This window comes from Musa acuminata, chromosome BXJ1-2 (genome assembly GCF_036884655.1).
Source record: "Musa acuminata AAA Group cultivar baxijiao chromosome BXJ1-2, Cavendish_Baxijiao_AAA, whole genome shotgun sequence".
NCBI classification, from domain to species: Eukaryota; Viridiplantae; Streptophyta; class Magnoliopsida; order Zingiberales; family Musaceae; genus Musa; species Musa acuminata.
Genome location: NC_088328.1, coordinates 29300103 through 29314443, shown reverse-complemented (window position 1 = coordinate 29314443; position 14341 = coordinate 29300103). Strand labels below are relative to the sequence as shown.

The 14341-nt window shown below is 41.1% G+C and overlaps 2 protein-coding genes across 2 annotated transcripts; one reads left to right on the top strand and one right to left on the bottom strand.

The window, feature by feature from the left end:
• The first annotated feature begins 101 nt into the window (after positions 1 to 101).
• LOC135608227 (PRA1 family protein F2-like) lies at positions 102 to 5895 on the top strand. The gene is made up of 2 exons (XM_065100871.1): positions 102 to 1025; positions 3432 to 5895. Exon 1 carries the CDS (start codon positions 238 to 240, stop codon positions 859 to 861), a length of 624 nt encoding a protein of 207 aa, XP_064956943.1. The 5' UTR covers positions 102 to 237; the 3' UTR covers positions 862 to 1025; positions 3432 to 5895.
• LOC135608223 (CBL-interacting protein kinase 4-like) lies at positions 4333 to 5741 on the bottom strand. Its single transcript, XM_065100863.1, has one exon. The coding sequence runs from the start codon at positions 5739 to 5741 to the stop codon at positions 4437 to 4439; it is 1305 nt and encodes a 434-aa protein (XP_064956935.1). The 3' UTR covers positions 4333 to 4436.
• Positions 5896 to 14341: the final 8446 nt, after the last annotated feature.

Below are 14341 nucleotides of genomic sequence, written 5' to 3'. Positions count from 1 at the left end.
TTTAATGTTGCATGGAGGTCAAGAATCTCTAAGTTTATTATTAATGCGTTATAATAGTAAATATTTAAATGTCTTGGCAACTATAAAAAGGCATCCGCAAGATCACAACTTTCCCATTCCATCAGTCATTACAGCAAACGGTTTCGCTGTTCAAACAGGTCCTCCATTTCAGATCTAGCGTTAGGGTTTCCTCCTCCCACTCCGCCATCGAGATCATCCACCACGCCCCCGCGATCGATGTCCTCCGCTTCTCGTTCTGTGGCGGGGTACGGTGCCATTCCCACCGCAGCGCCCGCGCGGGCCCCCGGAGCACCCGCCTCCCGCACCGTCGAGATGTTCTCCCGCGCCAAGGAGCGCGGTAGGGCCCTGGTGGCCACCCGGCGGCCGTGGCGCGAGCTGGCTGACCCCTCCGCCTTCTCCCGTCCCTACGGTTACCGCGACGCCATGGCCCGCGTCCGCCGCAACCTCGCCTACTTCCGCGTCAACTACGCCCTCGCCGCCCTCGTCGTCCTCTTCTGCAGCCTCCTCTGGCACCCCATATCGATGATCGTCTTCCTCGCCGTCTTCCTCGCCTGGTTCTTCCTCTACTTCTTCCGCGACGAGCCGGTCGTGCTCGTCGGCCGCACCCTCGACGACCGCCTCGTGCTGGCTGCTCTCTCCCTGATCACCGTGGTTGCTCTGGTGTTCACCCATGTCGGATTGAATGTACTGGTCTCGCTTATCATTGCTGCTGTGCTCATCGGGCTTCACGCGGCATTCCGCATCACGGATGACCAATTTCTCGATGAACAGGAGGCGGCTGATGAAGGCTTGCTTTCGTTTGCCGGATCCTCAATGGGGGAGGCTTATGGCCGGGCGTGATCCTACTCACTCCCCATCGGAGACGGATTTGTCCTCTATTATGCTGAGATGAAATTCCCAGGAAGCATTTATTGATGCAAGGTTGTGACGGATTCATCGGAGAATGCATGATCTTATTGCTAAATTGGATCATATTGACTATGCCCTGCATCTTCACCTTTCTGGTATCGAGATCTCTTAGCACTTTTTTTTTCTTCAAGTCAAGTTCTTGATTCATATTGTCTGATCTGATAGTGTAGTAGAAATCCTTGTAAATGCTTAACTAGAGAAAATAAACTATTGAACTTGTGTACCGTGGGAAAGAATCTTCATTGAAGAAAGGTCGAGTTTGAAGGTGAGCCAATCTTTGTATTATGTCTCTTGTTCATTTCCTTTTCAGTGGTTATGTATGGACCTTGTTTGTGATTTTCTATGAATGCTGTGTTTGACATGGATAGTCTGAACGAGCCATTGTTCTTCTACATCTCATTTAGTTCTCATCATTTTTCAGTAATCGGTTGATCTTTGTTTCTGGCTGCTAATTTGTTAGGATCCATCGAAGAGGTTCAGATATTTGGAGATTGCAATGCGCTTTTTGGAATTTATGCATATGTCAGAGCCGTGACTGCTTAACGATTACGTGGTGTCTAATCTTACAATAATCTATATGTATTAGTCCTATATCATAAGCATGTAAGACTAAGATTGATTTATAAGGGCCTGATGAGTATACTACCATCAATTTTAACTTAAATATTTTGATTAGTGACTTAGGTCAAACGAAGTTAGTGATCTAATCGGCTCATTAGGCCCGGGTCTTAATATTTGGTACATGAGACTTAGCATTGGGGTATAGTAAAAGAGCTCGAATAGGAAAAGACTATCTTTGAACGAGTCAGAAGATATGTCACGGCATGTTAGTCTTCTACAGTGAAGACCTTGTGCGCACCATATAATCTTGCATATTAGTCCTTCTACGGTCATGACCTTGTGGACACCGCATAATCTTCAACAATGATGCACTCTGTTACCACTACAGTGCTTGCTTCTCATCATCTGATTATTAAATCTGTTTCTTCTGGGTGGAAAATTATGTCTGCAAGAAACTCACTGTGGATTATAAATGATTGTTTTGAGTTTCATTTGGGAGGAAAATAGATAAGGTTTTATTCTGCAAGTGAGAGCATAAAATTATGATGAGCAGAAGACTGGGTGGAAAACATTTTTCAGATGAAAATGGTCTTTGTGAATCGACTTCGTGACGGTAAGATAAAATGCATGAATTGGCCTTTGGCTTAATCACTCTAGCAACCCAAGGCATCCACCACGCGTCGTGTTCGACAACCACCGATGGCCTGCTCTTCGGCCAACCGCACATTTGGGCACGGGGGGCAATCCTCCGCATTCGCCTCCACCCCCCGAGGGGGCATCGGCGAAGCGTCGAAAGCGTGACGCCCTGAGTGGTGACAACCTTCTGTCCTGTTTCCAAATTACATTTCATGCTTTCCATGCTTTTGTTGATCTCTATTTCCTTTTTTAAAGAATGATATAGCAAGAGCTCTACAGAATATTGCTTTGAGATAATTATAACCGTATGGATGATACAAAATGTACAAAATGAAACAAAGCACAAAGCAGACAGATACAGATGATATGATTTAAGCCTAGCTCAAGATCACAAAGAGATTCCTTGGTTGTTATGTTTGACAATGTTTATTCAAATACTTTCTTATCCAGAGCAGCTCTACTTTTAACTCTTTTACATTACTCAAATAGTAATAGCTACAAAAGTATTAACCTAAATTTCTAGACTTTCATCAAGGTCTGGTTTCTGATGCCTGTTTGATATTATTTTCGTTTGTGCATATGGCATGAAATTACTTGCATCGCATGGATTAGTTTCTTATGGATGTACGTAGCACATCCATATTTTGAAAAGAATTTCTGTAATTTTATCATGATGATGTTTATCATCAATACCCTCGATACTCCGAAAGCAAATTGCCAATCTTCATAGAGGTACCTGTGCTTGTTCTGCATGTTAACAGAAAAGCCTTGGGCATCAACAATACTAGATTTGATTGATATGTAAAACAGAACTAGTTCAATTATTGCCTTTAAATCTTATCACACAATAAATTTTATAGAGTTTTGATGATCCATGTTGCTCACTGCCACTAGCAGCTTGATCTAAAAGGAGGCTATCTGCATGGAGCAGTAAAACAATATGTGCAAGTCTTTGAGAAGACATGGTTTTCACATTTTTGTGTTGAAGTTGCTCGCCCTTATTTTATATTTTCCTTTTTGAAATCTATATATCTCTACTTAAGTTTTACAACACTGTTTCTTTGTCCTACCTGTAGTGAATTTTATTTCAGCCCTTTTTGCAGATTCAAGAACAGTGGTGGCATCCTAAGAAGTTTATTTCTTTGAGATTTCAAAGCCTAGAATTGAAGCCATAAAACCTCTTGCATACCTTTTTGACATAAATTTCAATGATAAACTCTGGGAAGATTGTATTTCCTTCAATTCTTTTGTCATACGTTTCTTGAAGTAATTTATTTTCCTTGATAATTCAAAAATAATTACAGGTCCTAATACGCATCTGCAAAATAAGAATACCCCTTCTCCGACTCCACCCCAAGAATGGAGAGGAGAAGAGTAGGCAGCATCGGATACCACTCAGGGGATCCCCGGACGTCTCTCGATCGCAAGCAGAAGCCGGCAGGCACCACAAAATTCAGCGGCCTGCATCGGTTCAACGCTTCGCTTGCCGGTGAGCGTTGCCTGAAATCGACGCATTCTTCTGTCCATGACTCGTCACTGCCTTTGTTGAGGACCACAGGTTCATGCGAGCAGTCCACCCAAGCATGTGTCTGATACGTTTGTGTTGACTGTGAAGTCCTGAGAGCTTTACATGGAAGAGGAGTTTGTGGCTGGTCCAGTGCGTGCATGGTCACTTTCGCCTACATGCTCAATAATGGCTGCGGTACATCCACCTTGAGCAGTTTCCAGTCCCCATCGTCTCCGAAAGATTTGAATCCCTTTCCTGGAAATAGACCAAGAAGATGTTACATGAGTTGAGAGCTTCGTGGTAGATTTTAGATCTCCACAAGGTAGAACAAATTGCCATCCTTAGTCATCGGGAAGCCAATTCCAACAAGTCTCCCGTACACTCGCTCTGCAGTCTTCCCTTGAACCGGGACGGACATATCTGGAATGGGGCAAGTGCTCAGAATCTAACAAGAACAGAGTTACAGCAGCATCTGTACAATCTCACAACATCAAGCACAAGAAATGTAGTGAGGGTGCCCAACCACTTCCCTTCGGTCTGCCTATTTGCGTTAAGGCTTTTCTGAATGCTAAGCTTGGACGAGTGCTTAACCTGATCTGCATCCTCCATCCCCTCAACATCAGACCAGAATCTGATGACGGAAGAGATACCCAAACCACACACACAGCGAGCAACACACCAGCAGATGACACCGTGAAGAAAGGAAACAGAGAACAGAGACCACTGTTTCAAGGGTCTCCTCCTCCATGGATCCTGGAACTTACGAAGAAGAAGATTATTATTACAGACAAGCTGAGGAGGCTCATGAATCCCCCCCACCGTCATACCATGCAAACACTATGTCTCCCAGCTCTGCCTTCAACTCCTCCCAGCAAAAGTCTTCACCTTCGCTGCTGCCACTATCGCCGCTGTCTTCGAGTTTTAGCTCCACTAGCAGAAGCGGCGAGGCCACCTCCAATACCTCGACCGACAAGATCGACCCCCACCTCGCCACTGCTGATCCCTTTCTTGTCTCCACCATGTAGCCCAGTTTCTCTCCGGTCGCGTCGATCCTCTCCATGATCTTCTCGACGGACTGCGTCGAAGTGAACCTCTTCTCCTTCTTCTTCTTCTTCTTATCGCCGTCGTCGAACAGCCCCGAGAGGTTCAAACCCGACGACAGGGATATGAGCTCGAACGCGTTCAGGATGGGAGTGAGATCGTTTCTTGTGGTCGGAGGAAGGTGCGCCATGCTACTGAGCTGCGAGTCCAGGCTCAAGGACCGCTTCAGCCACGGGTGCTCCATCAATGCGCCGATGGTGATCCTGGTCTCGGGGTTGGGGTCCAGCAGCCGGAGCAGCAGCCGACGCGCCGACGGGGAGACCCACGGCGGCAGCTCATACTCGCGCTTGTGGATCTTCCGGTACATGAGGACGAGGTTGGCGTCGTCGAAGGGCAGGGAGCCAGCGAGGAGGACGAAGAGGATGACGCCGCAGGACCAGGCGTCGGCCTTGGCGCCGTCGTAGCCCTTCCGGCGGATAACCTCAGGGGCGGTGTACGCCGGGGTGCCACAGGCGGTGTGGAGGCGACCGTCGCGGAGCTGCTCGGGCAGCGCGGCCAGGCCGAAGTCGGACACCTTGAGGTTGCCGTCGCGGTCGAGGAGGAGGTTCTGGGGCTTGACGTCGCGGTGGGCGACGCCGCGGGCGTGGCAGTAGTGCAGGGCGGAGACGAGCTGCTGGAAGTAGCGGCGGGCGACGGACTCGGGGAGGCGGCCTCGGCGGGCGACGCGGGCGAGCAGGTCACCGCCGGGGGCGTGCTCCACGATGAGGTAGATCTTGGACCGGGTGGCCATGACCTCGTAGAGCTTGAGGATGTTGGGGTGGGAGAGGCGGCGCATGGCGGCCACCTCGGTGAGGAAGCTGCGGGACAACCCGGAGTCGACCAGCTCGGGCTTGTCGAGGACCTTGACGGCCACGGCGCCACCGTCTGAGAGGGAGCGCGCCAGGTAGACCTTAGCGAAGGTGCCGCGGCCGAGGAGGCGGCCCAGCTCGTACCTTCCGAGGAGGACCTCGGAGTGGCGCTTGGCGGAGTTGGGATTGGGATTGGGTGCTGGGCGGTGGTGGTCCATGGAAGGAGAAAGAGAACAAGAGACACCACAGCTCAGAGAGCGGCAGTCTCGCGCTCTGTTTCCTCTCCTGTCTGCCCCCGTTGGGGGGTGGGAAGAATTAAGTACAGGTTGTATATATGTACCAACCAAGGCACCGTCGCACCCTTTTCCTCCATTGCCGTTTAGCTTTGTAGTATATTTTAGATTCATCTCAGCCGCCCCGACGATCTGATATGGCCTCGAATCACACGCGCGGAAAAAGAAAGATGGTTTACGCGATATCATATACATAATTCCAACATCTCTCTCTCTCTCTCTGCGCTAATTAATCATATTAGACGTTTCTTGACCAGCTTTGATGGAAAATATAAAAGGATTGACATAAAAAGTATGGAATTTTAGGTTGATATTACGTAATAATATGGAAGTCTTCACCCGATATGGAAGAGGGAGTAGAGGAAGTATGAGAAGAAAAGGAACGGAGACGAGGAGAAGAAGGAAAGCTACGGTAGAGTAGGAAGGAGGAAGACGAGAACAAAGATGGCATGAGAAAACTGTCTCATGCGAAGCTTCCGGGCAAGTGATTATTGAATCCGTGACGCTCTCCCTGTAGGTATTTGACACAAACCTGCAACAAAACCTGGGCATGAAACGAGAGGGAAGATTCTTGGAGATGATGCAATCTTGCAGGTTATGGAGTCTTCCACCTTCCCATGGGTTTTTTAGAGCTTATTAATGGTAAGCACAGCTTGACGGCACATCACTGACGAGGAAACCTAATTCGTTAGCTAACTTAACTCGTAAAATCTTGAATTCGATCACCTTCGTCACTTACCTTATACAAAAAAAAAAAAAAAAGAGAGAGAGAGAGAGATATTAAAATTAGATTTGGAAGATCAAAGTTTAAGTCTAAAAAATAAGTTCTTATATAAAGATAAGACTATTTATATTTATTTCTTTTAGATTTTGCATTGACAACAACCACATAAATAATTTTTTGAGCTTTTGAGTCCTGACAGATATCAGTAGCAAAAGACATCAATTATTTCATGTACTTATGCTTTCTTGTAAAGATTATTATGGAGTCAGGTTTGATCAATTTTGATCTGAATGAGTTATAATCTTTGAAAGATTCATCTGTATTTGCATTATAGATTCAAACAATCATATATAATGTTTCTGCAGGAGATGCACTTTGCTTGATGGATGCTCTCCAGCTGACTCCCAAGATTATGACACTTATGAGGAAGCTACATGGTTTTGATTTGTTAGCATGTCCTTTCCATTGGGGTGTGGTTGATTCTTGTTAAGTGGGTAATGATCACAAGAAGGAGAATTGGACCAATTCCATCATCTTACATCATAAAAGGATGGAATTGACTGTCCAACTCCTTGTAAGGTGTGGTGGGAGTGGCATATCAGTGTATCAGCCATCCACACACATGCCTTGAAGAATCTCTCACTCTGTCTGATTGATATTAATAATGGCCAACTTAAATTGAATTGACTGATAGTGAGGAAAGGACAAGGTCCCAACTTAGTCTAGGGAACATGATGGCATGTTGGTCCTCTGGGACATGTACTGGTGATAGTGAGTTGCTGTGTGGTTTCTTTGTGTCTCTTAGTAGATGCTTGTGTAGCTACTGGTCACATGTTCTACATACTCATGCAAAGTTGCAATTCCATGGTTCATGAACTAATTGTGTGAGAGAAAAACCTATTTAATCACTAAATGAATACATGATAGAGAAAACATGATTTGACTAGCATTAAAAGCATAAAGATCTCATTAGTCTGAACATTGACCATGTTCTTGCCTTTTTGTGGTATGGAAATATCTCTTAGGCTCACATTGTCAAATATGTTTAAATGTAGACAAATCATGTTTTCAACATTATCCCATCTGTAATCTCCACAAATATATGACATTATTCATCTATTTTTTTGTTAAATATGGAAGCAGCTGACTGCCTATATGACAACAAAGTGGGTGTGGAAAGAAGCTGCTCTTTGTGGCTTTGGTTGCTATGGTCATACTTCCACTTAGCTACAAGATATCAGAATTTGCATGAGAATACTAAGCATATGATTGTTACCTAAAACACTTCAACTCTCACACTGAGTTAATTGTATTCTGTCTATGACACAATCAACTTGATTTTTTCCTCCAGCAACTCTCTCTCTCTCTCCCCCCATATGTAGGAGTTGTATTTTTTGGAGTCAACATTGAGTAGTTGAAGATGGTATCTAATACATTAAGACAGTTTATTCAGTTGAGTTAGTAGGATGTCTCATTTGTGTCTTCTCTGTTCTTTGTCCTTTTGAATGGCCAATGCTCAACAAAATGCCAAGAGATTCTTTGTATCATATGGTGCTGCATAGAAATGTTTTATGATGCAAAGATGTTTATAGCAGCACAAAACTACACTCACTCTCCAACAAATAGGACTTGTAATGATGGTGGTTCCACCAATCACCAACCATGCACTGGTGCCTTTTTCCAATTTTGACAAGCTATGGAGAATCATATGATGCATCTTATGTTATGAAACATGGTAGACCAGTTTCAGCAAATGAACCAGTGAACTCCAGCTGTTTTCTCATCAGAGATTGTTGTATATGTGCACTTCCAATTAAGATATTTGCATGTTGCATAGATTGATAGGTAGGAAGAACACCAGGTGGAGTTCCACCCAGTGAAAAGATACTCTTCCCACAACTGACAAATGCTTATAAGCTGAAGATAAATGGAAATTGTTTCTGAATTCATATGTCATAGAAGCAAGTGCATGAATCAGCTTCAAAGAGCCCCTGTGAACTCTGGCCAAAGCTGAAGAGAAGGTTCCATCTTATTTCTGCAAGAAGACAAAGTGGTGGATTCATAACATCTAAATGTATGTACAATAATGCTTACGGACCCATTCATATATGTAGTTTATGCAAACGGTGGAGGTTGAGGTCACACAGGTAGACCCCTCCTACAATTGCTGTGGTTGTCCACTTGCTAAGGAAGAGTTACTAGTGATGCATATTGGTGGACCACATGAAAGATATGAAACAGTGAATTTAGATCTTAATAGAGCCACTAGCAGGAGAGGATTAGATTTCCTTCCAAATCTATAATCTGGTCAACTTTCATAGATCTAAACAAATCATAATTAGTAGTATTATTTTCAATGATTCATTACTATATTCTCCACATCTGAGATTGAGGTTGCTTGTAATCATAGTTTACTGTACTGGACAGTGAAGCATTATGATTGAATACTGTGCAAATCTGGAAGACTCAACTAAGTATGAAAGTCATCTTGCCAACCACCACTAGATTCTTGGCCTTTTGTGGTAGTCCAAATCTTGGTGGAGGTGATGGTGATGATGATGATCAACTACCAAGAATTTGACATAGCTGCTTTTTAGCTACTATAACTCTTTTAAACAGAAACTCAAATAAATTCTTCTTGTGAGGTGTGACAATCTAAATAATTGATGCTTAAGCTCAGGTTAATAATAGTAGACTCAACTAAATCGAAGAATTACATGAAGGATTTCACTTCCATTATAATCTTATCAAATTTAAATATGATTCCCCTATAGAACTCTTAGGACAAGAGGATGGATGCTCTTTGGGGGCAAAAACTATCTTCAAGCTTAGCTTTGTAAGGCTTCATCAGAAATATCAGAATTTTGTGAACAGAAGTACTGAATGCTACCAAAAATAAGTGCAGGATATATTTTCAAAGTGTATATTTGTCCCTTTCAGATTGATAAACGATCATGATAAAGACAAAAACGTAATGACAATATAAGATTGTCATTCTATATTTATCTTTATCATGATCCTCGATCACATATCCAGGAAAACAAAAAGACAGAGCATTATATTTGGCCTGCAATAGGAAATAAGAAGTCTACCTGAAACTGAAACTGAAACTGAAACTGGTGGAAGTAAAATATCTATCCAAGACTGGCCCATCTTCTACAAATGATCAGATCACTTGGGTGGAAGACAATGAAAAGGACATGGTGATTTCATTCCTCTAAGAAAGACAATGACATGATAAGTTGTGATTACCATATAACGCATGCTTGTAATTGTAATGCATGACTCCATATGTAGTTGCATTGTCCAAGCTGTTCTAAGCTGTGTACTACTACTTCAAGGACAGGATTCTCTATTAATTCTTATTTATATGATAGCATATATGCGTTTCATGATTTGGATATATAAAAGACAATCGAGTATTGGATTCTCCTTTCATATTCATATATCTGCAAGCTGCTAAAACGGAGATGATGTGTCTATACTTATTTGGAGGCATCAATAAGCTCATCAAACTGAAATGACAAGTTCTGAAGCATAGCTTAACAATCATCATAATCATGAGTAAATCTCTCTCCCACTCCCAATCCTATAATCCATTATTTCCTCTTCCTCTCAGACCCCAACCTTCCTTCCATCTCCTCGCCCTCTCCCTTTTAATCCTCTCTCTTCTCCTCCTCCAAATCTCTGATCCAAGGCAACCCGAGCATATCTTTTCTTCTTCCCCTCCTCTGACTGTTCTCTCTCCTCCTCCCTCTCACCTAGCCACTGCCAACAGTGGAAGGACAGCTTTCAAATGAGACATATCCAAGAATGTCTCTTGAAATAATCCAAGTCCAATCAAACTAAAATCCATCATATTGCAAGAGCAATCCTCGACAGTGACTGAGCCATTTTCCTGTGTTTGTCCCTTCAGCTTGAATCTATCTCATTTCTCGCAGCACAATAATTGTTTTGTCTGCATGCAATACAATTTCTTGCAGCACAATAATAATTGTTTTTAACTATACTATCTTGTTTTATCTGCATGCAATCTCACACTACCAAAAAATTGGGGCCAACGCTGGCCGGTGCAGCTTCCTTTCATTCGGTATGTGGCCCTCGTCATGATCGAGACAGACATGATTGGACCGGTAGATATTTCTACTGTTGCGTATGACTCCAGATTGAGAACTTTGGCCCTTCCTCCACCCAAGGATCAAAACATCTATCACATCATACAAAAGATTTCAGCCAAGATTCTTCTAATAGCAACATGGACATGTCTATATAACAAGTGAGGAATATGTTTCCTATAGTAACTCTCTGAAAATTGAAAACTAGAGAAATATGTTCACTATCAAAAATAAAATGTGAATTTTTGGAAAGTTGGAATTTCCAACCCTAACTTTTCATCATTGCTGCTATTACTGTTGTGAGAATTCATCAGTTCCATGGATTTTGTATAGCTTCCTCTTGGATCTCATGCTTCTTACGTCTCACATCCTGCGTAAGTATGATGAATTAAAGAGAAAAAGCTAGAAAACCATCTGTTTATAGGAGATTGAACTCGTAAACCTCTTAATTATTTGAAGTGAAGAATAACTCTGTCTCTCGCAGTAGTCCAATGCTTTCTTCCTTCTTCTTTTTTTAACTTAAGCTAATGTATTACGAGATAATAATAAGCCCATTGTCATAGTTGGAGCATCAAATTCTCGATGAGAGGAGGAGGTTTCTCTATCATCTAAGATTAGAGACAGTGCTGGTAAGCAAACAAGTGTTCCATGGGTTGATGGAGAATTTGGAATAAAGCGGCAGACAATTATTGTGTGACCAATAAAGATCTCTTTGAACGTATATATGAAAGCAATCCCAATTCTGCAATCAAGTCTCGATAAAGAGGGGCGATGTTCTTCTTGCTTCGTTGCGGAGACTCAGTGATCACACAGGGAAACCCCACCTGCATGCATCGTTTGACTTGCTGTCTCCCATGCAACGCGATCCACAGGCACCAGTCCTGCACACATTTTCTTGCAGTGTCATGATAGGGACAATTAAATTGATTTATAGGACTTTAAATTGATTAATGACTGAAGAATCTTCTTGGGAAGTTGATCTATGATCGACGATGAAGACAACAGTTCTGCATTTATTAGGCTGCACGTAACAGGCTGAAAATAAACCTCTGATAATGCATGAAGCACAAACATCTCAACCAACGAAGACTCTTACCACTACTGCTCACCAAAAGCTAACAATTGTACTTCTCAACCCCACCGGCATGCAGTCATCAGCTATCAATTGCATGATATCCAACCTAAGAGTGTACTCAACAAAAAGCTAATGAACTCGAGTAATTATTAATAGCTCTTGCAACGGTTAGATTTTGTGACCATTTATAATCAAATAAGATATATAATTAAATTAATTATATTTTAATAATAGATATTGATCAATAAAAAAAATTCATTTAAAGTATGATTTCTTAGGGGATGCGCTTGATACGGGGAACTCTCATGATAATTTATATTAGACCCTCTACTCTCGTCTATAAATAGATAGGTTCCTTAGGGACTAAAAGATCAATGTTACGTATCTCTCTCGACCTAAGTGGTCTTGTGAAAAGATAGGAAGAGAAGAGAAAGATCTAGTTCTCTTTACAGATTGACAGCAATCTTGGATGTAAAAACGGTATTTTTGTAGATCATACTAAAATTCCTTTTTTAGATCACATCAAAAGGTATGTATCGTAAAATCAGATCTAATGTTATTTGATTTCAATCATGATATAAAAGATTATTTTCATATTTATTATAGATTTTATGCTTACAGCACCTTTATACTTTAGTGTCTTAAGCTTTGTTCATATTCCTCATATTTCTGCCAGTGGGGTGGAAGGGTTTCTTTTACTTTTTCTTGTTGCTTTTTTTTATTTCAATAAATGTTGATGATCTGAGAAATTATGAGAAGCATTGAGATTCTATTTGTGTCCGACGGTTCGGGTAGACGGGTTCATGACAAGGCCCTGCGCGGTCGAGCCCGACCGATTGCGGGCTCAGTGAACCACGGCGGGTTCATTTCGGCCCAGCTCGGATGCCAGCCGCACATTGGCACGAGCCGGAATGAGCCGGGTTCAAGCCCAGCCTATATATATATATATATATATATTATACTCATTTGGTGAGACATACATCTCACCAAATGAGTATAATACTATTAATTTTTACATATGATGTAACATATCTATTATAATTATCTATAACTTATATTTACATATGTTTCTATTAAATTGATTTATTGTCACAATAGTTTATCAACAACAATAATGATTGGGCAATTGGGAGACATGCTATTTGATCTACTTATAAGCCTAGCAATAATCAAATTAAGCTATATAAGATTAGACAACTCAACCTCGTAAGTCAATTCACAGTGACCAAAACTTGACGGTGATGATGCACACTAATCTTACAGTGCATGCCTCCTCCATGTGCAACTTTGACTGAGCTCAATATTAAATAAGGAGATCGATACATTTAACTATAAGTTTGAGTGATTGCTCAAAGTAAATTTGAATTTTAGGAGTAGCAATGCATAAACAAAAGGAAAAGGTCAACACTGCTGTTTGGGTACACTCGTGGAATCATTTTTTCTAGTACATTGTGCCAAAGTCCACAGCAAAATCTACTCACATGTCTCAATAATAATAATAATAATAATAATAAATAATAATAAATTATTTATCGTCTTTTACTATCACATGATTAATTAAAAAGAAAGTGACTCGTGAACAACTTTGAGAATAAGTGCATATGATTGACGGCTTGAGAGATGGAGTTATAAAAGTTAAAATTATTTAAGTCGAGAAATAATTTAGTTTGCAAAGGATCAATCTAATTATGATCTCATATAGCTCAATAAATATCTATATAAAAAAAATAAATTAGTTGTGAACGATGAACAAAATACTTTTATCGCCTTGCAAAATATGCAAAAATTAAATAATAACAACCTTTAAGTCAATATTTAGATTAGTTTTGATAATATAATATTTAATTGAATGATCACATTTAAACAATAGCTAGATGTGATTAAACTAATTATTTTGAATTAATATTATTTGAAGAGCAATATTAGTGTTTGGAGGGATGCATATATTATACCAAAGTTTTAATGACAAATGAATTATTTCCTTTTTATAATATATCTATCTTTAACAACTAACAAAGTTTAATGATCTCTTTGTACAATTATTTGTAGCATCACTCAGATCAATCATGAGGCCTGCCTGCCTCATATGATTCTGACACCCAGGTAAATTTCCAGAATATAAATCATGTGATACAACATGATGCTGTGTAATTTAAAAGGACAATGTTTGGTGTCTATGGACTCCACATGAAATATTTATATCATTCGATTGTGATGTTATGTAAGTTGTGTCTATTTAGATCGACATAATCAATGTTGTCATACTTGTGGTGAAAGATCGACATAATACTTTTCTTAGACAAATGACTGACTTGAAATCTTAGGATTCAAGTGCAAGTTCTACAGTCTTTCCACATCGTTTGACTTATTCTCATTGGATCTCGGGAATGCAAGTCAAATCTTCGGAAAGTGAGAGTTGAAAGTGCATGTCTCTCACTCTATAACTTTTGCTTCGATTGGATCTCGAGAAGTAGAATACTAAATCATCATAATTTTCTTCCTATTAAAGATGCTTCTCACAAGATCCAATATGACCATCTAATTTCTTCTACATCTTAGCTTTGTCAAAACACTAATCAAGATCACACAAGTGTAAATTAGTAAGAACATT

Excerpts from the sequence above, each read along its gene's own strand:
- LOC135608227 (XM_065100871.1), top strand. The coding sequence starts at position 238 with ATGTCCTCCGCTTCTCGTTCTGTGGCGGGGTACGGTGCCATTCCCACC.
- LOC135608223 (XM_065100863.1), bottom strand. The coding sequence starts at position 5,741 with ATGGACCACCACCGCCCAGCACCCAATCCCAATCCCAACTCCGCCAAG.